We start from the raw sequence: 24,170 nt of genomic DNA, 5'->3' as shown, positions 1-24,170 counted from the left end.
GATTTACTCTATTGTAGAAAATAGTTTCATAGTACCAAGTCACATGATAGTTACGCTATTGTAGAAAATAATAGCAAATTACCATGTCTATTTATATTTACGCTTTTGTATAAAATAATTTCATAGTACCATGTCAAATGATAGTTACGATATTTTAGCAAATAATTTCAAACTACCAAGTCACAGGATAGTTATGCTTTTGTAGAAAATAAATTCAAAGTACCAAGTCACATGATATTTACTCTATTTTATACAATAATTTCAAAGTATCAAGTCACATTATAGTTACGCTATTGTAGAAAATAATTTCAAACTACCAATTCACATTGTAGCCACGCTTTTGTGGAAAATAATGTGAAAGTATAAATTCAAATTATAGTTAAGCTTTTTTAGAAAATAGTTTCAAAAAACCAAGTAACATGATACTTACGCTATTGTAGAATATAATTTCAAATTACCAAGTCACAGAATAGCAACGCTATTGTAGAAAATAATTTCAAAAAACCAAATTACATGATAAATTAACTATTCTATAAAATAATTTGCAAGAAACTAGTCACATTTTAGTTACGATATTGTTGAAAATAATTTCAAAGTACCAAGTCACAGTATAGCTACGCTATTATAGAAAATAATTTCAAAGTACCATGTCACATGATAGTTAGGCTTTTGTAGAAAATAATTTCAAAGTAACCATGTCACATTATAGTTACGCTATTGTAGAAAATAATTTCAAAGTACCAAGTCACATTATAGTTTGGCTATTGTAGAAAATAATTTCAAAGTACGAAGTCACATTATAGCTACGCTTTTGTAGAAAATAATTTCACAGTACCATGTCACATGATAGTTACGTTATTATAGAAAATAATTTCAAAGTACCATTTCACATGATAGTTACGCTATTGTAGAAAACAATTTCAAAGTACCAAGTCACATGATAGTTACGCTTTTGTAGAAAATAATTTCAAAGTACCAAGTCACCTGATAGTTACGCTATTATAGAAAATAATAATGATAGTTACGCTTTTGTAGAAAATAATTTCAAAGTACCAAGTCACATGATAGTTACGCTATTGTAGAAAATAATTTCAAAGTACCAAGTCACATGATAGTTCTTGAAGTTACCTCATGGATACACAATGCAGAAATTTCATTTAAGAAATTATCAAATTTGTAAGTAAGTAGCAAATAATTTCTCGACGTCGCCTCCTTTATCAAAAAAAAGGACATCACATTCCAGATACCATGGCGCACTCAGAGTTACGTAACAAACTCATTCCTTAAGCTTACACAATGTTAAATTGCAATGGTCAACTAATTAAGAACTAACGAAAGAATTGCGGGCAGTAAGCAAAACTCTTTACTGACGGCACATTTCGGATAAATAATGCATAAATTTCATTAAGGAAATTATGAAAAAATTGTAAGTAAGTAGCAAATTCTTTCTTGAATTCACCTGCTAGATAAACCAAAAGACATTTCGTTCAAGAAATTATGACAAAATTCTAAGTATGTAACAAACTCATTATTGTTTTCACGACTTAGATGCATGATGTAGAGATTTAATTTAAGAAATTATTAAAAAATTCTCAGTAAGTAACAATTTCTTTCTTAAAGTCAACTCTTGAATTCACCTGCTGGATAAACAAAAAAATACATTTCGTTCAAGAAATTATGACAAAATTCCAAGTAAGTAACGAACTCATTATTGTTTTCACGACTTAGATACACGATGTAGAAATTTAATTCAAGAAATTATGAAAAAATTCTCAGTAAGTAACAATTTCTTTCTTGAAGTCAACTCTTGGATACACAATACGGAAATTTTATACAATAAATTATGAAAAAATTGTAAGCAAGTAACAAACTCTTTCCTGAAGTCACCTCTTGTATACACAATGCAGAAACTTCATTTAAGAAATTATCAAAAATTTTAAGTAAGTAGCAAATTCTTTCTTGAATTCGCCTCTTGGATAATCAAAAAAAAGTCATTTCATTCAAGAAATTATGAAAAAATTCTAAATAAGTAACAAATCCTTTCTTGAAGTTACCTCATATATACACAACTCAGAAATTTCATTTAAGAAATTATCAAAAATTGTAAGTAAGTAGCAAATTCTTTCTTAAATTCGCCTCCTGGATAAATAAAAAAGACATTTCATTCAAGAAACACAGACACGACACACAAACAGAGTCATAGTGAGAGAGATATCCAAAAAGTTGGGTCGATCTAGGTTCACTTAGAGTGGCGCGCCACTCTAAGTGAACCTAGATCAACCCAACTTTTTGGATATCTCTCTCACTATGACTCTGTTTGTGTCGTGTCTGTGTTTTTTGCAATGTGTAGGAACCAGTGGGGAATCCCCGCTCGTTTGGAAAGGTGCCAAGGAAAGGCAAACAAATAGCATGTAGTTTCAAAACGTGTTTAATCACGTGTAGAGGTCCCATAGAATGAAATTTCTGTATTGTGCATGTAAACGGCGAATTCAAGAATGAGTTTTTTACTTACTTAGAATTTTGTCGTAATTTCTAGAATAAAATGTCTTTTTTTGTATCCAAGAGGGGTAATCAATAAAGACTTTGTTGATTACTCCCCTTTTTTTTTATAATTTCTCGAAATAAATTTCTACAACTTATATCTATGTTGTGAAAACAATAAAGAGGTTGTTAATTACTTGTAATTTTCTGATTAATTTCTTGAAAGATATGTCTTTTTGTTTATCCAGCAGGTGAATTCAATAGAGGATTTTCTACTTACTTAAAATTTTTTGATAGTCTATTAACGGATATTTATTCATTGTGTGATCTCAGGGTGTGATCGCGCATTGTTTTTTTAAGTTCCTACTATTTTTTCGTAATCTACTAATCGAAGCTACTCTATCGGGCAGTCAGTGAAAGTATTGAGGAAGCAGCTTGTCACTTGCTCCGTCGTTCTTTATAACTTATCGTTTGAGATTTCTTTTATTTATCCAGGAGGTGAATTCAAGAAAGAATTTGTTATTTGCTTGCAATTTTTGATAATTTCTTAAATGAAATTTCTACATTTTGTATCCAATAATTAGATTCCCTCAAGGAATTGTTAATTATTTAGTGTTTTTTCTTAATTTCATGACTGAAATTACTTTTTTTTTGTTTATCCAATAGTTTAATTCAATAAAGAAATTTCTAAGTAATTGAAATTTTTGATAATATCCTAAAGGCATTTTATGAATTGTGTATAAAAGAAGTGACTACAGGAAAGAGTTTGTTAATTAATTACAAATATTTTCATAATTTATTGAATGAAATTTCCGTATTGTGTATCCAAGAGTTGACTTTAAGAAAGAAATTGCTACTTAGTGTGAATTTTTTCATAATTTCTTGAATTAAATTTCTACATCGTGTATCTAAGTCGTGAAAACAATAATGAGTTTGTTACTTACTTGGAGTTTTTTCATAATTTCTTGAACGAAATGTCTTTTTGTTTATCCAGCAGGTGAATTCAAGAGTTGACTTCAAGAAAGAAACTGTTACTTACTGAGAATTTTTTCATAATTTCTTGAATTAAATTACTACACAATGTATCTAATGCGTTAATTCATGACTATGATGGTGGCTTTCTATGATTTGTGCCAAAATTTTTTTAGTGCATTATCTTTGTTTATCCAACGAACGACTTATAGAAGGAATCAGCTACATACTGTCAATTTTTCATTTCTCACTTAATGACGCATATGCATAGTGTATCCACTAGGTGACTTCAGGAAAGAGTATGTTACTTGCTTACAATTTTTTCATAATTTCTTAAATGAAATTTCTGCATTGTGTATCCTTGAGGTAACTTCAAGAAAGAGTTTGTTACTTACTTAGAATTTTGTCATAATTTCTTGAATGAAATGTCTTTTTTATTGATCCAGGAGGCGAATTCAAGAAAGAATTTGCTACTTACTTACAATTTTGATAATTTCTTAAATGAAATTTCTGCATTGTGTATCCAAATGGTAACTTCAATAAATATAATGTGACTTGCTACTTTTAAATTATTTTCTTTAAAAGTGAAACCATAATGTGACTTGTTACTTTGAAATTATTTTTTACAAATGCTTTGCTATCATGTAACTTGGAACTTTTAAATTATTTTCTACAATAACGTTACTATAATGATTATCTTCTATAATAGAGTAACTATATGGTGACTTGTTAATTTGAAATTATTTTCTACAAGAGCGTAAATATCCTGTGAATCTGTTCTTTTGGACTGATTTCTAAACTACTTTAACTATAGTTTTAATAGTTACTTGTAAATTATTATCTATAAAAACGTAAATGTAATGTTACATTGAACTTTGATATGATTGTCTACAATCGCGAAGATCTAATTTTACTACTTAGTACGACAAAATTTTCTACAATAACGAAACTATAATGTGACTTCGTACTTTGAAATTATTTTCTACAAAAGTGTAAATATCATTTTACATGGTACTCTTAAATTTATTCTTGAACTAGCTTAACTAGCATTTGTATTAGTAAATTGAAATGATTTTCTACAATAGCCTTAATATTAGGCGACATGGTACTTTAAAATTATTTTCTACGATAACGTAACTATCATGTGACTTGGTACTTTGAAATTATTTTTTACAATAGTGTAACTATCATGTGACTTGGTACTTTTAAATTATTTTCTACAATAGCGTAACTATCATGTGATTTGGTACTTTGAAATTATTTTCTACAAAAGAGTAACTATTATGTGACTTGGTACTTTGAAATTATTTTCTACAATAGTGTAACTATAATGTGACTTGGTACTTTGAAATTATTTTCTACAATAGCGTAACTATAATGTGAATTGGTAGTTTCACATTATTTTCCACAATAGCGTAGCTACCATGTGAATTGGTAGTTTGAAATTATTTTCTATAAAAGTTTAACTATAATGTGACTTGATACTTTGAAATTATTTTATAAGATAGCGTAACTATAATTTGATTTTGTACTCTGAAATAATTTTCTATATTATCGTAACTATAATGTGACATGATACTTTGAAATTATTTTCTACAACAGCGTAACTATCATGTGACTTGGTACTTTGAAATTATTTTCTACAAAAGTGTAACTAACATGTGACTTTGTACTTTGAAATTATTTTCTAAAATATATTAACTATAATGTGAAATGGTACTTTGAATTTATTTTATACAATATCATAAATATCATGTGACTTGGTACTTTGAAATTATTTTCTACAATAGCGTAACTATCATGTGACATGGTAGTTAGAAACGATTTTATACAATAGACTAACTATAATTTGACATTGTACTTTGATTATATTTTATATAAAATAGTAACTATCTTGCTTCATGGTACTATTAATTTTTTTTATGCAAAAGATGAGATTTCATTTGAGTTTTTCGTTTTAAATTATTTTATATAAAAGCGTAAATATAATGTGACTTTGTACTTTGAAATTATTTTCTACAACTGCGTAACTATAATGTGACTCGGTACTTTGAAACTATATTCTACAATAGCATAACTATAATGTGACTTATTACTTTGAAAGTATTTCCTAAAATAGTGCAAATATCATGTGGCTTCGTACTTTAAAATTATTTTCTATAATTGTGTGACCTTCATTTGACATGTTAGTTTTACATTATTTTCTACAATAGCGTAAATATCATGTGAATTGGTACTTTGAAATTATTTTCTATAGTAGCGTAACTAAAATGTGACTTGATACTTTGCAATTATTTTCTATAATAGCGTAACTATAATTTGCCATGGTAGTTTGAAATTATTTTCTAAACGAGAGTCAATATCATTTGACACTGTTCTTTGAAATTATTTACTGTAGAAGAGCAGCTATTTTGTTATATTTTACTGTGAAATTGTATTCTACAATCATATAACTATATTTGGAATTGGTACTTTGAAATCGTTTTTTAAAATAGCGTAACTATCATGTGACTCGTTAGTTTAAATTTATTTTCTACAATGGCATAATTATAATCTAAATCTGTACTTTGACATTTTTTTCTATAACAGTTAAAAAATCATATGACTTGTTACTTTGTACTTATTTTCTAAACAATCGTAACTATCATGTGACTTGGTACTTTGAAATTATTTTCTACAAAAGCGTAAGTATGATGTGACTTGGTAGTTTGAAATTATTTTCTATAATAGTGTAACTATCATGTGACTTGGTATTTTTAAATTATTTTCTATAATAGCGTAACTATAATGTGACTTGGTACTTTGAAATTATTTTCTATAACAGCGTAACTATCATGTGACTCGGTACTTTGAAATTATTTTCTACAATAGCGTAACTATAATGTGACTTGGTAATTTGAAATTATTTTCTATAATACTGTAACTATCATGTGACTTGGTAGTTTGAAATTATTTTCTACAATAGCGTAACTAGAATGTGACTTGGTACTTTGAAATTATTTTCTACAATAGCGTAAATATCATGTGACTTGGTACTTTGAAAATATTTTTTAAAATAGAGTAACTATAATGTGATTTGGTACTTTGAAATTATTTTCTACAATAGCTCGTGTTTTACAAAAAAAACAAAGCAGTTATTTACTAACCTTTAGTTGTTGTGATTTTAAAAGTTCTGCTTTTATTTAAGTCCATAGTATTTAAAAAAAAACAAAAAAACAAAGGAATTATTTAATGAACTTTAGTTGTGATTTTAAAACTTCCGCTTTTGTTTAAACAAATCGTGTTTAAAAAAAAAAAAAAACTTTTCAGACATTTCTTGTTAAAACATTTATTTTCAACTAATTCATCCGGGTTTTCGAAAGCAATTCATGCCACAGTACTGCACTATAACTAGTCTAAGACATCCCCTCTATCATCGCCCCCACCCCCAAAAAAAATACTTTTCAGACATTTCTTTTTAAAACTTTATTTCAACTGATTCATCCGAGTTTTAGAAAGCAATTCATGCCATAGTACAGCACTATAACTAGACTAAGACATCCACTCTGTCATCGCCCCCACCCCCCAAAAAAATAGTTTTCAGACATTTCTTCTTAAAACTTTATTTCAACTAATTCATCCGGGTTTTCGAAAGCAATTCATGCCAGAGTACAGCACTCCCTCTGTCATCGCCCCCACCCTCTAAAAAATAATACTTTTCAGACATATCTTGTTAAAAATTTTTTTCAAATAATTCATCCGGGTTTTCGAAAGCAATTCATGCCAGAGTACAGCACTATAACTAGTCTAAGACATCCACTCTGTCATCGCCCCCACCCCCAAAACAAAATACTTTTCAGACATTTCTTGTTAAAACTTTATTTCAACTAATTCATCCGGGTTTTCGAAAGCAATTCGTCCCAGAGTACAGCACTATCACTAGTCTAAGACTTCCACTCTGTCATCGTCCCATCCCCCAAAAAAAATACTTTTCAGACATTTCTTGTTAAAACTTTATTTTCAACTAATTCATCCGGGTTTTTCACAAGCAATTCGTACAACAGTACATCACTATAACTAATCTAAGACATCCACTCTGTCATCGCCCTCACCCCCCCCCCCAAAAAAAAACGATTCTGAGTATTTTTGGTTTTCCTTCCAAAATTGACCCTCTCTCCCCCCCTGCCCTCAGAAATGGGGGAATAAAGGGCCTCTGAGCCTTGCCCTTGAGGCAGATCCCATTCATTTTCGATTCTGAGTATTTTTGGTTTTCCCTCCAAAATTGACCACCCCCCCCCTCCCCTGCCCTCAGAAATGGGGGAACGAAGGACCTCTGCGCCTTGCCCTTGAGGCTGAGACCGTTTATGTTCTAGTCGGTGTTTTTTTGGTTGTCCCCCCAAAATTGACCCCCCTCCTCCCCTGCCCTCAGGAACGGGAGAACGAGGGGCCTCTGTGCCTTCCCATTGAGGCATATCACGCTTTATTTTCGATTTTGAGCATTTTTGATTTTCGCTCCAAAATTGACCCCCCTCCCTCCCCTGCCCTCAGAAATGGGGGAACGAAGGGCCTCTGAGCCTTCCCCTTGAGGCAGATCCCATTTATTTTCGATTCTGAGTATTTGTGGTTTTCCCTCCAAAATTGACGCAAATCTCATTACCCATTTTTAAATGTCGATCAAAAAATGATGTGTTTTGGTTCAAATTTCTTAATAAAAACGCCTAAACACATTTACACAACACGATTAAAAAAAACCACTCTGGTTGAAAAAAAACTTAGAGTTGAAAAAAATGATTCCCGGGAATCACCCGTTCAGACAGTTATTTTTTTTAAATGTTTAGGAACAGGCGGGGAATCCTCACCCGTTTGGAATAGTGCCAGCAGGACATAAGCATATAGCACGTAGTTCTATAACATGTTTAATCACCTGTAGTTTTAAGAATGTGTATGTGAACTCATGACCTACATTCATTGTGTAATTGACAACAAAAACAGAAAAAAAACCTGTTTGACCACATTATATTATTATGACCAAATAACTAGTCTGGTAATCTGCCATGGAAAGGTGCCATGGAACGTAAAGGCCTAGAAACTTATAGTTGACCCAGAAACTTGTCTGCTTGACCCAGAAACATGTCTGGTTGGCCTGGAAACTTGTCTGGTAGGTTTTGTATAATTCCATATTCAATTGACAACAGTAGCAATATTCAGCCTGGTAATCAACCATGGAAAGCTGCCAGGGAACGTAAGGGACCAGAATTCCATATGTACTTACTACTTGCACTTTGTTACTTTTAGCTGATTGCATTTTCATGACCTTGATGATTCTTTTTTTTTGGCACTAGTGCCAGCTTCCACTCTTGCCAACTCTTTGTAAGAACTGGAGAAGCATAGCGTTTTAACTGCATGCAAACAATAAGCAGGATTTTTCAAAGGAAAGGCAGTTCAGTTTTTTGGATATTCCAGGAAGGAAATAGATTTGGCCGTACCATTAAGTAACATATTAAGCAAGATTGCATGAGCTTAAATATCTATAAGAGTATATTGAGAATACTCAAACTTATTGAGATAATCTCACAGCCTTTTAAAAAGATTAATTAAAAAAACTTTTTCCACAAAATAAGTTTTTCAAAGAAAAGTAAAGAACTCCATTAAACAAAAAATAGGCGAAAATGAAATCAAATAATCTACCCAGCGTGAAACTACCACAAATCAGCATCAATAAATAAATGAAACCCCAAAACGAACAGATATTACAATAAATAACCGAGTCAAACTCAAAACGAGCAGAAATTAACATAAGTTGGGCTCAAAACTCCTATGCCTTCCCAAGGCCAGAACATAATTTGCACATTACTGAAAAAAAAAATGTTTTTACTTTCATAACTTTAATAAATCAAATAGTATTGATATTTTGATCACTAAATATCAGTATAAGTATATTAAACTGACAATGCTCATTCATTTGTATTTTTTTCAGTAAAATACAAATTATGTTCTGGCCTTGGGAAGGCATAAGAGTTTTGAGCCTAACTTATGTTAATTTCTGCTCGTTTTGAGTTTGACTCGGTTATTTATTGTAATTTCTGTTCGTCTTGGGTTTTATTTATTTATCGATGCTGATCTGTGATAGTTTCACGCTTGGTAGATTATTTGATTGTATTTTTTCTCATTTTTTGTTTCATGGAGTTCTTTACTTTTCTTTGAAAAACTTATTTTGTTCAAAAAGTTTTTTAAATTAATTTTTGTTCGTTTTATATTGACATAGTCTTTTCAGGGAAAAAGAAAATAATACTCTAAATCTTTTCGTTTTTTTTAAGACTTTATAGTTTGGCCTGCTATTTGTATGCTGGAGAAAAATTTTCAGCAATTTTTAACAACATACACCCTTTAAAAATCTGGACGCAAACATTAGTCTTAAATTTAGTTTCATACCTCCTCTAGTTGACCTGAAAAGGAAAACTTGATACCATTCGCAAAAAAATCTGTTTACTTTCTTTGATAGCTTGGATACACTTACGCCATTTTGATTTGGTCAAGTTTTAAGAGCAGAAGCAGCCCCGAAAGTTTGAACCTAATACCCTCAGTCGTTTTGGGATACTTCTGAGATACCTTTTTGGGAATTAGCATTTGTACAGTGCATTTTGATTTAATCTTAAGGCAGCATTTAGTTTTTAAACATAATGGAGAAATGGGAGGGTGTTCGTGGGAGGGGGATTATTTGCCCTCCAATCACTTTCGACTATTAAAGAGGGCATCAGCCCTTTCTATTTTCAATCGAATGAGCCCTTTTTCGAAGTTCCTATGACAACTCCTTCGATAGGAAGTGCCCTGGTCTAAACAACAACAACAAAAAATAATACATTATACCCACATCGATCTTTACAATAAAAATGTCAAGCCTTCCAGTCACTTTCGACTATTATAAAGGGCACTAGGTCTTTCGATTTCCAATCGAATGAGCCAATTTTGAGTTTACTACGACAACGCTTTCTATAAACACCTTGTATGCCCCCAGGGCATAAATTACAACCCTTACCCTAAGGGCTGTTATGGTGGTTGTCATCCTCTAAGACTTAATTTCCAGAACTTTCAATTACGTTAAAGAAAATGACTTGACTTACTTGATTTATATCCCTTCTGGCCTTTGTGGCTATATTGGGGCTTATTCTCTTCTAACTAGTCGTTGAACATGGCGACGGTATTCGGTTCTATCTGGTGCAAGACGTAGGAGTTGGGTGAGGTTCTGGCCATTTAAGTTGTCGCACCATCTCTCGCGAGGTCGGCCACGAGGTCGTGTGCCATGTACCCGTCCATCAAACATGATTTTGGGGAGTTGATTTGATGACATTTGTTGGATATGACCAAGCCAGCGGAGTTGCTGACTTCTAATTCGGTCCATGATAGTGTATGCACAGCAGTGGAGGAGTTTGCGGAGGTCTTCATCGGATACTCGGTCGATGTAGGTGATCCCTGCTATGCGACGGAGACATTTTGTTTCAAATGCGGAGATTCGCCTTTCGTCATCAGCTTTAATTGACTATGTTTCACTTGCATACATAGCAATGGGGATTATGAGAGAGTTAAAGAGCCGGACCTTCAATGATTTTGATAGTAATTTAATTTTCCAAATTGATGATAGGCTCTTGAAGCTGCTGGTTGCAAGGTCCAGTTTACACCTAATGGATTTTGAGAAATCGTTGTTAGAGGTTAAAAGACTGCCGCGGTAGATAAAAGATTCTAGATTTTCAATTTGCTCTCCTGTTATGGTTAGTTGTATGGCTCAGGGTGCAGAGTCTCTGGATACCCGCATGACTTTCGTTTTTGTTGTGTTGACAACCATCCCTAGGGCTTAGGTTGCTGACACTATCTCGTTTGTGTCAGTTTAGAGTAGATGTTCATGACTGTTAATTTTCACGCTAATTTGTCAACAAGTTTACCTCCAATGGATGCACCATCTATGGTTTTAGCATGTGATAAAGCTGCATTTAGAAACAGATTAAATAGATGATGGGATAGGAGGCAACCTTGAAGAACACCTGCTGAAGTCTGGAACTCTTCTGTCAATCCCTCAGGCGTCTGAACCTGGGTACAGAAGTTCAAATACATATATTTAATCAACGTTACTATGTTTTTGGGGACTCCATAATGCAGAAATATGTGCCAAAGCCCGTTGCGCCATATTAAATCGAAGGCCTGTTTAAAGTCAATAAAAAATAAGAGCAATTCTTTCGCAATTTCTATATTTTTCTCCATCAGTTGTCGGGTGGAAAATATACGATCTATAGTAGATCGATCTCTTCTGAAGCCGGCCTGATATTCCTCTAAAGTGAGGTCTGTCAGGGATCTTAGTCGGTCAAGTAGGATTTTCGTGAGGATCTTTGCCGGTTGGCTTGTCATGCTAATTGGTCTGTAGTTATTACAATCGCCTTTTTCACCCTTTTCGTGAAGGGGGACAATCATGGCTTTCGCCCAAGATCTGGGGAAGTGGCCTTTTTCCCAGATGCCTACTGTGACTTTATGATAGATGTCTACCAGTTCTTCTTGGCCCGACTTAAGTAGCTCTGACTGTATGCCATCTGGGCCAGGGGCTTTATTTGTTTTCAGGGATTTTATAGCAGCAACTACCTCTTCTCGTAATGGGGGTGGACTTGGATCTACTGGGTACTCCGGAAGTTGAAAAGACAGTAGGATAGATGGGTCAGGGGTTATTGTGGGGTTCAGTTTCTGGCAAAAGTGTTCCTTCCAGCGTTCCTGTCTCTTCTCAGAATCTGTGATGAGTTGTGCATGTTTATCTAACAGGGTTGTTGCTGCCGCGGGTTTCTTTTTCGACAGTTCCCGTACTTATTTGTACATGTAGTGGCTGTCATTTATCTTGAAGGCTTCTTCGCATTCATGGCACTTGTCTTTGACGTATTGGCGCAGAGCCTGCCCTATTTTTTTCTCTACTAGACGTTTTAACCTTTTGTATTCATCCTGGCTTTGTTGGTCTTCTTTGGCGTGAATATGTTTTTCAGCACAGATATCGATGATTTCGGGTGTGATCCATGGTTTATCTGAGCGGGAATGTACCCCTAAGATTTCATGAGCCGTTCCTCTGATGATTGAGGCACTTTCATCAACCAGACGGTCGACTTCCTCGGTGGTTGGGATTCCCGTGAGTTGGATGCTTGACAGCTTATTCGAGAGAGCAGTTTTATATTTGTTTCTTGTATCGATGTTTTTTAGGAGATCGACACGGTATTTTGGGTAGCCTTTCTTGGGTGGTTAGGGTGTTTGGAGGCGCATACGGAGTTCTGACATGACTAGAACATGGTCAGAGTCAAAATCACCACCGGCCAAAAATACTGTATTTAGCACTGACGACTTCCAATGCTTGCGGACCAGTATGGGGTCAATCATATTTGAGGTTTTGGCCGTCTGGGGATCTCCATGTGACCTTTCTGCGTTCTCTATGTCGAAACATTGTGTTGGTAATGAAAAGCTCGTTATCACGACAGAAATCAATGAGCATTTCTCCCCCAAGGTTTTGTCTTCCATATCCGAACTAGTCCATTACGTCTTCGAAACCTGCATTTGATTGTCTGACGATAGCGTTAAAGTCCCAAATGAAGAATAGAACATCCTTCTTGGGCACCTGGTCTATGGTGTATTGGAGCTGGACGTAGAAGTCTTCTGCATCTTGGTCACTCCGGGAAGAGTCGGGGGCATAAACTTGGATGATGGAAGTGTTACCGATGGATCCCTTAAAACGGGCAGTAATGATACGGTCTGAGAGTGGATTTATGGCAAGTAGAGATTTTTTAGCACGTTTTGAGAGTAGAAAGCCAACACCTTGACGGTGAACACCGTCGCTTCGTCCTGAGGTGATGAGGGTGTTCCCGTTAATGGTTTCTATTCCATTTAAAGGGAGGTGGGTATCTGACAATCCAATAATATCCCAATGGTAGCGGTCGATTTCATTTAAAATTAATTCCTTTTTTTCTGGTTTAGCAAGTGTTCGTATGTTTAACGTTCCAAATGAAAGTAATGTCTTTGGGGTAAATATTGGTGTCTTCTCTGACTGGAGAGTCGTCAAATCGGTTAAATAATCGACGGTTGCCCCAGACGCGGTAAATGAAACATTATCATCATCATTGTTATATCATTAATAATATTATCATTTCTGCTATTTATAACTCTAGATATCAGACCGACGACTGCCCCGGACGCGGTAGCACAGGTTCTTGTTCTATGTTCTGCCATTTCATATAAAATTTTATATTTCATTTTAAATTGTTTATAAAATTTGATTGGATGTTGTTTTGGAAAATGGTGGGCGTGAGAGGGGCATTAGTCGCTCTCCAATCACTTTCAACAATAAAAAAATGCAATAGCCCTTTCAATTTCCAATCAAATGAGCCCTTTTGATGTTTCTACGACAACGCTTTCAATAAAAACCTTCATGCCCACAGGGCGTAACTTTAAACCCTTGCCCTGAGGGCTGGCGGGGGTGGTGTCATCCTCAAAGACCCAATTATCAGAACTTTCTACTATGTTGAACAAAATAGCTGTCTTGAAAATTTTTATTGGATGTGTTTGGGGGAGTGGTGGGTGTGAGAGAGGGGTTAGTTACCCTCCAATCACTTTCGAATATTAAAAAGAGCACTAGCCCTCTCAATTTTCAATTGAATGTGCCCCTTTTGAAGTTTTTACGACAACTCTATCTATAAAAAACTTCTATGCCCCCAGGTCTTAACTTACAACTTTTGCCTTGGGGGCTCTGGGGGGTTTGTCATCCTTAAATACATAATTTTCAGAACTTTCAACTATGTTAAACAAAATGGCTGTCTCTAAACTTTGATTGAATGTTTTTGGGGAAATGGTGAGCGTGAGAGGGGGGTTAGTTACTCTCCACTCACTTTCGACTATTAAAAAGGGCAATTTCAATCTCCAATCAAACAAGCCCTTTTTGAAATTTCTATAACAACTTTGTTGTTATAACAACATCATCACAATGGTGGGTGTGAGAGGGGCGTTAGTCGCTCTCCAATCACTTTCAACTAATAAAAAAGGCACTAGCCCTTTCAATTTCCAGTTGAATGAGCCCTTTTGAAGTTTCTATGACAACGCTTTCAATAAAAACCTTATATGCCCCCAGGACATAACTTTCAACCCTTGCCCTGGGGGCTTTGGGGGAGGGGGGGGGTTGTCATCCTTAAAGACCTAATTTTCAAAACCTTGAACTACGTTAAATAAAATGGCTATTTAAAAATTTTGATTGGATGTGTTTGGGGAAAAGGTGGGCTTGAGAGGGGGGTTAGTTGCCCTCAAATCACCTTCGACTGTTAAAAAGGGCACTAGCCCTTTGAATTTCCAATCGAGTGATCTCTTTTTCAAGTTTCTACCACAAAGATTTCAATAAAAACATTATACGCCTCCAGGGCATAACTTATAGTCCTTGCCCTGTAGACTGTGAGGGGAGTGTCCTGCTCAAACGTATAATTTCTTGAACTTTAAACTGCGTGGAACAAAATGGCTATCTTAAAATTTTGATTGGATGTGTTTGGGGAAAGGGTGGGCGTGGAAGGGGTGTTAGTTGCCTTCCAATCACTTTCTACTATTAAAAATGGCACTAGCCACTTCCATTTCCAATCGAATGAGCCCTTTTTGAAGTTTCTACGACAACGCTTTCTATAAAAATCTTATATGCCCCCAGGGCATAACTAATAACCCGTGCCCTGAGGGCTGTGGGGGAGTTGTCATCCTCAAAGACCTAATTTCCAGAACTTGAAACTACGATGAATAAAATGGCTATCTCAAAATTTTGATTGGATGTGTTAGGGCAAAAGGTGGGCGTGAGAGGGGGGCTAGTTGCCCTCCAATCGCTTTCGGCTATTAAAAAGGGCACTAGCCCTTTGAATTTCCAATCAAATGAGTCTTTTTTGACGTTTTTACGAGAACGCTTTCTATAAAAACCTTATATGCCCCCAAGGCATAACTTACAACCCTTGCCCTGAGGGTTGTGGAGGAGTGTCCTCCTCAAAACATAATTTCTATCTGGAAATTAACTACGCTGAACAAAATGGCTATCTCAAAATTTTTTTTGTATGTAATTGGGGAAAGGGTTGGCTTGGAAGGGGGGTTAGTTGCCTTCCGATCACTTTCTACTATTAAAAAAGGCACTAGCCATTTTAATTTCCAATCGAACGAGCCCCTTTTGAAGTTTCTATGACAACACTTTCAATAAAAACCTTATATGCCCCCAGGCCATGACTAACAACCCTTGCCCTGAGGGCTGTGGGGGATTGTCATCCTCAAAGACCTAATTTCCAGAACTTGAAACTACGATGAATAAAATGGCTATCTCAAAATTTTGATTGGATGTGTTAGGGCAAAAGGTGGGCGTGAGAGGGGGGCTAGTTGCCCTCCAATCGCTTTCGGCTATTAAAAAGGGCACTAGCCCTTTGAATTTCCAATCAAATGAGTCTTTTTTGACGTTTTTACGACAACGCCTTCTATAAAAAACCTCATATGCCCCCAGGTCATAACTTACCACCCTTGCCCTGAGGGCTGTGGGGGAGTGTCCTCCTCAAAAACATAATTTCTATCTGGAAATCAACTACGCTGAACAAAATGGCTATCTCAAAATTTTTATGGGGTGTAATTGGGGAAATGGTGGGCTTGGAAGGGAGGTTAGTTGCCTTCCAATCACTTTCTACTATTAAAAAGGACACTAGCCACTCAAACTTCTAATTGAATGAGCCCTTTTCGAAGTTTCTGCGACAACTTCTTCGATACGAAGGGCCCTGCTCTAAAGGAAAAAAAATAATACATTGTGCCAACATCGTCCTTATATACCCCCGGGGTAGAACTTAACCCCCGTGCCCTTAGTGTTGTAAGGGTTTTTCCTTTTCGAAAATATACTTTCTCTCTGGAAAAAAGCTACGCTGAACAAAATGGCTATCTCAAAATTTGATTGGATATATTTGGGGGAAGGATGGGCGTGGGGGGGACTAGTTACCCTCCAATCAAGTTCGACTGTTAGAAAGGGTACTAGCTACTATAATTTTCAATCGAATGAGCCCTTTTCGAAGTTTCCACGGCAACTCCTTCGATACGAAGTGCCCTGGTCTAAGACCACGAAAAAAAAAATACGTTGTGCCAACATCGTTCTTTACTTAGGCAGCACTATTGCGCTGCCTATGATAGGATAAAATACTCAAAAACGGCCTTAATTTAAGAAAAAAATCCTTGTCCAAAAGCTGGCGTTAAATATGGCTGTGTTAAATAGTTAGAGGTATTTTCGTAAACGAAATAGTATGTTCCCAGTGAACAGCTTCCAATTAACACACACGTTTAAAGATTCCAACCTTTCCTTTGAAGGACTTCATTCAATACTCCCTTCACCTGCACCTGTCAATGCCAATGCCCATCACAAAAAATTATTAGTGCCACTCTGATGCCAGAAAAACCTTTGTTTGAATATTTCGTTCCTTATATTGCCAGTGTTTGTAATAAACAATGTTTATATATTGTTTGTAATGTTCAAACTTATTGAGATAATCTCACAGCCTTTTCAAAGGACAGCATAAAAACACTCAAAAACAGCTTTAATTTAAGGAATAAAATCTTTGTCTAAAAGCTGGCGTGAAATTTGGCTGTGCTAAATCGATACAGCTATTTTTGTAAACAAAATAGTATATTCCCAGTGAACAAATTCGAATTAATACAGAAGTTTAGAGATTCCAACCTTTCCTTTGAAGGACATCATTCACTACTCTATATGGCTTTTGCCTCGGCCATGAATGTGATAGTTTTTCCTAGTTTGTTTTTGGATATTTGCTGTTTTTGGATGGTCCTGATCTGGCAAGTAAGCAGGAAGGGACCTCCGGGTCCGCCCCCCAAAAAAATCTCACGATTGTTTTTATTTTCCTATAATTTTCTTATATTTCTCACAAAACAAGGGATTTGAAGGGTTTTCCGCCCCCCCCCCGCCCTGCACAAACAAATTCCCATGTACTTGCCTGTTCCTGATAATGCCAATAGAATTTCTTGATCACCAAACTATTGAAGCAGCCTTTTATACAAATTACTATTGTACTTCAACCTATGAGCAATAATCCGAGACTTGATGGTTTTGTCTGTAATCAGAAAAGGATCTTACTTTTTCAGGATAAAAAAAATGCTATTGACTTTGCAAAGAGCAACGTTTCTCCATTTTTTTTTTTTTTTTTTTTTTTTTTTTTTTTTTTTTTTTTTTTGCCTAGTATATAGCACAGATAGTCGTAAGATATGGAGAGTGCCTACTCAATGGCAATTTAATAGTTCGAATGCCGTTTTAAAGGGTCGAAACTGGTCAAAGGCAGCCTGACGCTCCTTCAACGCAATATATGCCTATGCGTACAGGCACTTCCAAAGCCCCACATAAAATCAGCTCAAAATTCCAACATGGTTACTTTAATTGCCAAAAGATCCCTCCCTGGGTTACTAAGAACTAAAGTATATCATTATAGTATTAGTAAACCATAGTTTTCTCTTGTATAGTATTGGTTTTAGCTCAGTGTTCAAGATTCCAAAAAAGTATATATTCTAAGGTGATAGTTGAATAAATTAGTCGCAAAACTTAGTTTTGAATTTTCCAAGCACTTTTGTCATCTCTTATCCTATTTTCATTTTGTATTTTAACTCTATTTCTTTGTGCAACTGATTTAAAATTCTGCACCCATGCTTGAAGATGCTGAAAATATAGTGTCATGAAAAGATTGCAATTAATCCATCAAAATTCTTCAGGTAAGCTATTTCTGGATTAGCAATGCCCGTTTTGTTACCAACTGCATTTTTGACCCAAATAGCCTAATTTTGTAGATTTGACGTGTTTTACTCTTCAACAATATTTCTCATTTTGTGGGAAGCAATTCACCTTTCTCTTCGTCTATGTTCAGCCATGGTAGTACAGTGCCAGGCATTTAGGCCTACGCCACCATTTCCTCTTAGAATATGAAAAAAAAATTGTAAAATTTATAATGTATTTGAAGAATATGAAACTTTTCTTAAATTTTATTTTTGCCCACTCTCAGGAAAAGCTTTCGTTTGCATGGTTGCCATCCTTTTTTTTTTTATTATTTTTTTTTTTATTTTTTTAATTTTATTTTTTTTTAATTTGTTGCTGAAATTACGTGAACTAGTGTTACTTGTTTTTCATCTTTCTGGCTTTGTGAACCTGACTGAATAATGGAAACTACCCTAGGCCAAATTCTAGGAGAGAGGATGTGTGTCAAAATCAGAAGCTAAGCTTTAAAATTGGTATTTTGTTTGTCTTCAGTGTATCAGACAAGCAGACAAAATTCTTTTAAATTCTAGAGCAATAAAATTTGTAATGGAGTGTGGTAAAGAATTCTAGAATTAATGAATTCTAGAATTGAAAATTATATTACCAATGAGGATAAAATTTGGGAATCTTATTTTCTTAGTTATGTACTGCTGAAATTTTTGTATGTGTGGGGGGATTGTCTTTTAAGGGATACATTTTCTGTTTTCCTGGGACTTACTCTTGAAATAAGTGTAGTAGGTCCCTTCCTTTGTCTAGTTAGTTGATAGTATTGTCAATTGGAAAAAAAGATAAAAATTATGTCTGTCGGAATTTCATCATAAATGGTATTTCTAAAAAGTTATTGGGTTTTCGATTTTTTAACACTTTTGTTTTGTTAACTGGTTTTTTACTTCTCATTTAACAAATCAATTTCAGGTGCTGCTCTGACAATCGCTGCACTAGGCCGTGGTCTGTGGCATATGCAAACAGGCAATGCTAAGAAGTCACAAGTGATGATGCGCGGACGGATTTTCGCACAAGGTTTTACAGTTCTCGCACTTGTTGCCGGGGTTTTTATAGCATCTCAGAAAAGTTTGAAGAAATAGTTGACAGTTTTTGCTATTTATTTTGTAAATAGACTTATACGTAGTAAATAAGGAGTTGGATAATTTGTTATCAGCATATAGATTTCTCCAGACGCGTATCTAAGTTTACTTTTGAAGGGGATTGGTCTTTCCATCCTAATCCTCGTCAAACTGATATATTCTGCCATGATATCCAATGGATTCTTAGATTCTTTACCTGTTTATTTTGCTATGCTAATAAATTCAAATATGTCAACAATAGACTATCTATATACAAAAAATTAAACAAGAAAAACGGGTTTTGATTTCTATAAAGCAGTGAATACAAACACTTAATTAAACAAGAATACTCCGAATATTTTGGCCCCACATCCGGGAGCCTTTCTCAACGGAAAAAACAAAAAAAAAATTCTTACATCAACATAAAAAACATACTAAACAAACAAAAGAAAAAATATAAATAAATAGGAAAAGAAAACTCATATATTAAATAAACAATTCCATTCACTGGCGTATAAACAAAATCGAATGTTTATATTGATTGGAACACGCCTTCTCACAGTATATAAATGGAAATCTATCAAAAAATGAAAATATATTTATACTTAAACTAAAACAATAAAGATCAGCTAACCCCCGGCCCATAACCCCTAAATAGATCTCACAAGTTCATCACCCAATGTTTGAATTATAAATTGAACAGATTCGTTTACTTGCAAGCTTAGCTGCAGTTCGTTTACCTTTTCCAGCATTTAACCCAGTCTGACCTTTGTCCGCAAGGTCATCTTTCGTATCCGAACTATTATTAAAATTAGTACTGGTTGAAAATTTTACCTGCTTTTTAATGAAACTATTATGAATCGAATTGATCCTAAAATCCCCTTCATCTCTATTGATACTAATACCCCCATATATTATCTTTTTTATTTCTATAATTTCCCTGAAGCTTTGTAAAAGTCCTACAGACGTATCTACTATTTGTGTTTGATCAAATAAAATACTGTGATAAGGAAATTTATAAAGATATTCTACAACAGCTGACTCAAACGTTTCAGGTGTTTTGTTTTGTTTTATAGCGCAATTTATGGCATTCTTTTGTTTCTGTAGCCTATTTTTTAAAATCTGTTGTGTTCTTCCCACATAAAATTTACCACAAGAGCATTGAATTTTGTATACTCCCTTTTGCAAATTTCTCGGTACCTTGTCTTTCTCTTTATTTCCCTTTAAAATTCCATGCTCTTGTGGTAAATTTTATGTGGGAAGAACACAACAGATTTTAGAAAATAGGCTACAGCAACACAAGAATGCCATAGATTGTACTCTAAAACAAAACAAAACACCAGAAACGTTTGAGTCAGCTGTTGCAGAACATCTTTATAATTTTCCTCATCACAGTATTTTATTTGATCAAACAAAAATAGTAGATACGTCTGTAGGACTTTTACAAAGCTTCAGGGAAATTATAGAAATAAAAAAGATAATATATGGGGGTATTAGTATCAATAGAGATGAAGGGGATTTTAGGATCAATTTGATTTATAATAGTTTAATTAAAAAGCAGGTAAAATTTTCAACCAGTACTGATTTTAATAATAGTTTGGATACGAAAGATGACCTTGCGGACAAAGGTCAGATTGGGTTAAATGCTGGGAAAGGTAAACGAACTGCAGCTAAGCTTGCAAGCAAACAAATCTGTTCAATTTAGAATTCAAACACTGGGTGATGAACTTGTAACATCTATTTAGGGGTTATGGGCCGGGGGTTAGCTGACCTTTTTTGTTTTAGTTTAAGTATAAATATATTTTGATTTTTGATAGATTTCCATTCACATACTGTGAGAATACGTGTTCCAATCAATATGAACATTCGATTTTGTTTATACGCCAGTGAATGGAATTGTTTATTTAATATGTGAGTTTTCTTTTCCTATTTATTTATGTTTTTTCTTTTGTTTGTTTAGTATGTTTTTTATGTTGATGTAAGAAATTTTTTTTTTTTTTTCCGTTGAGAAAGGCTCCCGGATGTGGGGCCGAAATATTCGGAGTATTTATGTTTAATTTAGTGTTTGTATTCACTGCTTTATAGAAATTAAAACCCGTTTATCTTGTTTAATTTTTTGTAAATGGAAAAGCAGTGTGGTCTAAGAAACTATTTATAGACTATCTATGTTGACAATTTCAAAGGAAATAGAAATCCTTCGGTCTTCTAATAGAGCCTTAGGATCGATCAATTTCAGATAGCTGAGGATAAACTGAGACACGATAAAAAAAAAATAGATTTAGAAACGTTTAGGGCAAGAGAGTTAGTATCAGACTAAAGTAAAACACTCGAACAGGTCTGTTAACTCTGTACTCTGTTTTCCCAGAAATAAGAATGGTGGTATCACTGGCAAAAGCAACAAGAGAATCCAAAGAAGGCAAGCTATAGTTATGGGCACGGGAAAATGTTAGACTATATAGGGGGTTTCCATTTCTAACTGCGAATATTAGGTCATTTACATAAATTCAATACCCCTAGAACCGTTCCTTGATGAACATCATGGTCAACATTTGAGAGTGAATGAAAATGCGGATTAATGGGAATTATTCTATCAGACATGTAAGACTTAAACCAAAGAAAAGCACTAACTCTTACGCGAGAATCAGAAAGTATAGAGAGAAGAACACTGTGTAGTTAATAAATCCAAGACTTACGAACATACAGGAATAAAGCTCCAGGAATGAAAAGGGAGTCTTGTGCAGACTGTAGATAGTTCAGTAGAACTGCACAAGTAGGTTCAGTTGAATGTTTTATTCGAAAACCAATTCAAAATCATTAAAACAATCTTTAGAAGCAACAGAATTATTAAGACAAGAAAGCTAAACACAGATTAGCTAAACACAGATTTTTGCTAAACACAGACAACAGAAAAATTGGCCGATAGCTAGCTGTATCATTTCGTGACCTACTCTTTTATAGCATGATTGCTCGAGCTGAGAATATTTGAGAAAAACACAATGCTGAAAGAAGATACTAATAAGTTCTGTTAACGGAGAAATAATGGGAGGAAGTCCGGGTTAGATTACTTTAGTAGGAATATTATCAGGGACAGATGACAAGCAATTCTTTAATCACATACATCCATACATGCGTGTATTTAAAAACCAGTGGCCATATACACAAAAACGAATAAACAAAAAACAATAAGGAAAGAAGAATAACACTCAACAAATTTAAAGTACAGCTTCTTTCCGCACCATCAGACTATTCTCTATAAAACAACCTAACGCAATAATTAGGCCCCTCGAAGTAGTCCCCAAAACACCCGGTAGCAGCGGTACATCCCCATGAAAAAACAATTATCCCTAAAATTCGCCAAACTTTGGCATCTACTCAGAAAATGGTCCATCCCATTCCCTAACTCCCCACAGAGGGGGCAGGCACGCCTACTTCCTAAGTCATTCTCATCATAAGACTCCTAGTATCCTTTACGCAGTGGTATGCAATTTTCCCGCGCCTGCAACCAATACTTAAGATTTCTCCACGGTAGGTTCAGCTTCAAATAAAACTCCTCCCCATACACATCTTTAATCTGTCTTTAGACTTTTCCAGACCCGTTAGCCAAACCTGAATCTCTTGGTTCCCGAAGGCGCGATGCAAACTTACCGAGGAAATCTTCAGGTTTACCTAGAGAGCCCTGCCCCTCATTCCATGCCCATTATAAGCCAGAATTATCCAACAGTAAGTTAACTTGTTTTAGTCATGCTGTCTTTTTGCTATAATTTAAGATCTTTGTATAGGCTGCTTTTCCCAGGCGGTTATCAGGTAAGCGCGTAACCTGTAACCGAAACTTAATCATTTGTACAGTCTTCATATGACGTAGATCCTGCAAACCCAAATCACCCTTTAGGACCAAACTACTTAAATTATTTTGGAGGCCTATAACTCTTTTAAAATACATAAAATGCAGAGATTCAATTTGTTTTACCGTAGTAGTCCCCCACAACTCACATCCATAATGGGCAACAGGTAGGAGTTTAGTCATAAAAAGGTACTTGTGCATCTTCATATTTTTGATTCCCATCATATGTTTTTGTCGAATTAGAGCACAAGCAGCTGCCTTACCATGTGAAATCGTCAATTTAATGTGCTCGATCCAATTCCCATGTGTTGCAACCACGAATCCCAGATAGTTATGCTTTGGGGTTACTTTTATTGCCTCACCTTTATAAGTGAAGGAATAATCCTGGGGTCGATTGGGCTTCCTACTTTGGAAGATGACAATCTCTGTCTTACATGCGTTCAGCTTCAACTTCTTCTATTCTAGGTAAGATTCAGTTAAATTCATAAGAGTTTGGAGCTCCTCTGCTGATTTGGCTACTAAAGTTGTGTCGTCAACGAACAGCAAAAAATAAAATAGGGTATTCGCTAGTGATACAACTGGGGCCCATCTCATTTCAAGGAACTCTGTAAAATCATTGATATACAGGCTAAAAAGTTTCGGTGACAACATGCATCCTTGGTGAACTCCTCTGAAGGTTCTGAATGGCCTAGATACACCTATTTTAACAACAAAAACCACAGATAAAGTTATCTAACACCTGTTAATTAATAACGTAATAAAAGGCCTGGGTAGGCCTATCTTAGCAAGGTAACGGAATAAAATAGGTCTATCAGTACTATCAAATGCCTTTTCAAAGTACAAAAACGTGACAAAAAGCCTACCATTTCCCCTGCAATATTTTCCAATAAGAGCCTAGAGTATAAATGCACGATCTGTAGATGAATAATCCTTTCGGCATCTCCCTTGGGTCTCACTGACAATATTTTCCTTTTCTAGCCACAGCCCTAATCTACCATCTAGAACCTTTTCCAAAAATTTACTA

General features: G+C 34.9%; 1 protein-coding gene across 1 annotated transcript in view; it reads left to right on the top strand.

Moving 5' to 3' along the window:
* LOC148952753 (HIG1 domain family member 2A, mitochondrial) overlaps positions 1 to 19,389 on the top strand; it is a 63,263-nt gene extending 43,874 nt beyond the window's left edge. Inside the window, exon 2 of the mRNA XM_089087399.1 lies at positions 19,157 to 19,389. Coding sequence (XP_088943525.1) covers positions 19,157 to 19,326 — 170 coding nt within the window. The 3' untranslated portion in view covers positions 19,327 to 19,389. The remainder of the gene's footprint in view (positions 1 to 19,156) is intronic.
* Positions 19,390 to 24,170: the final 4,781 nt, after the last annotated feature.

The sequence above is a fragment of the Artemia sp. Qi Xiang Cuo genome, chromosome 4 (genome assembly GCF_049724085.1).
Source record: "Artemia sp. Qi Xiang Cuo chromosome 4, ASM4972408v1, whole genome shotgun sequence".
In the NCBI taxonomy this organism is placed as follows: Eukaryota; Metazoa; Arthropoda; class Branchiopoda; order Anostraca; family Artemiidae; genus Artemia; species Artemia sp. Qi Xiang Cuo.
The sequence above is the reverse complement of the archived record's forward strand: the minus strand, read 5'-3'. Positions and strand labels throughout refer to the sequence as shown.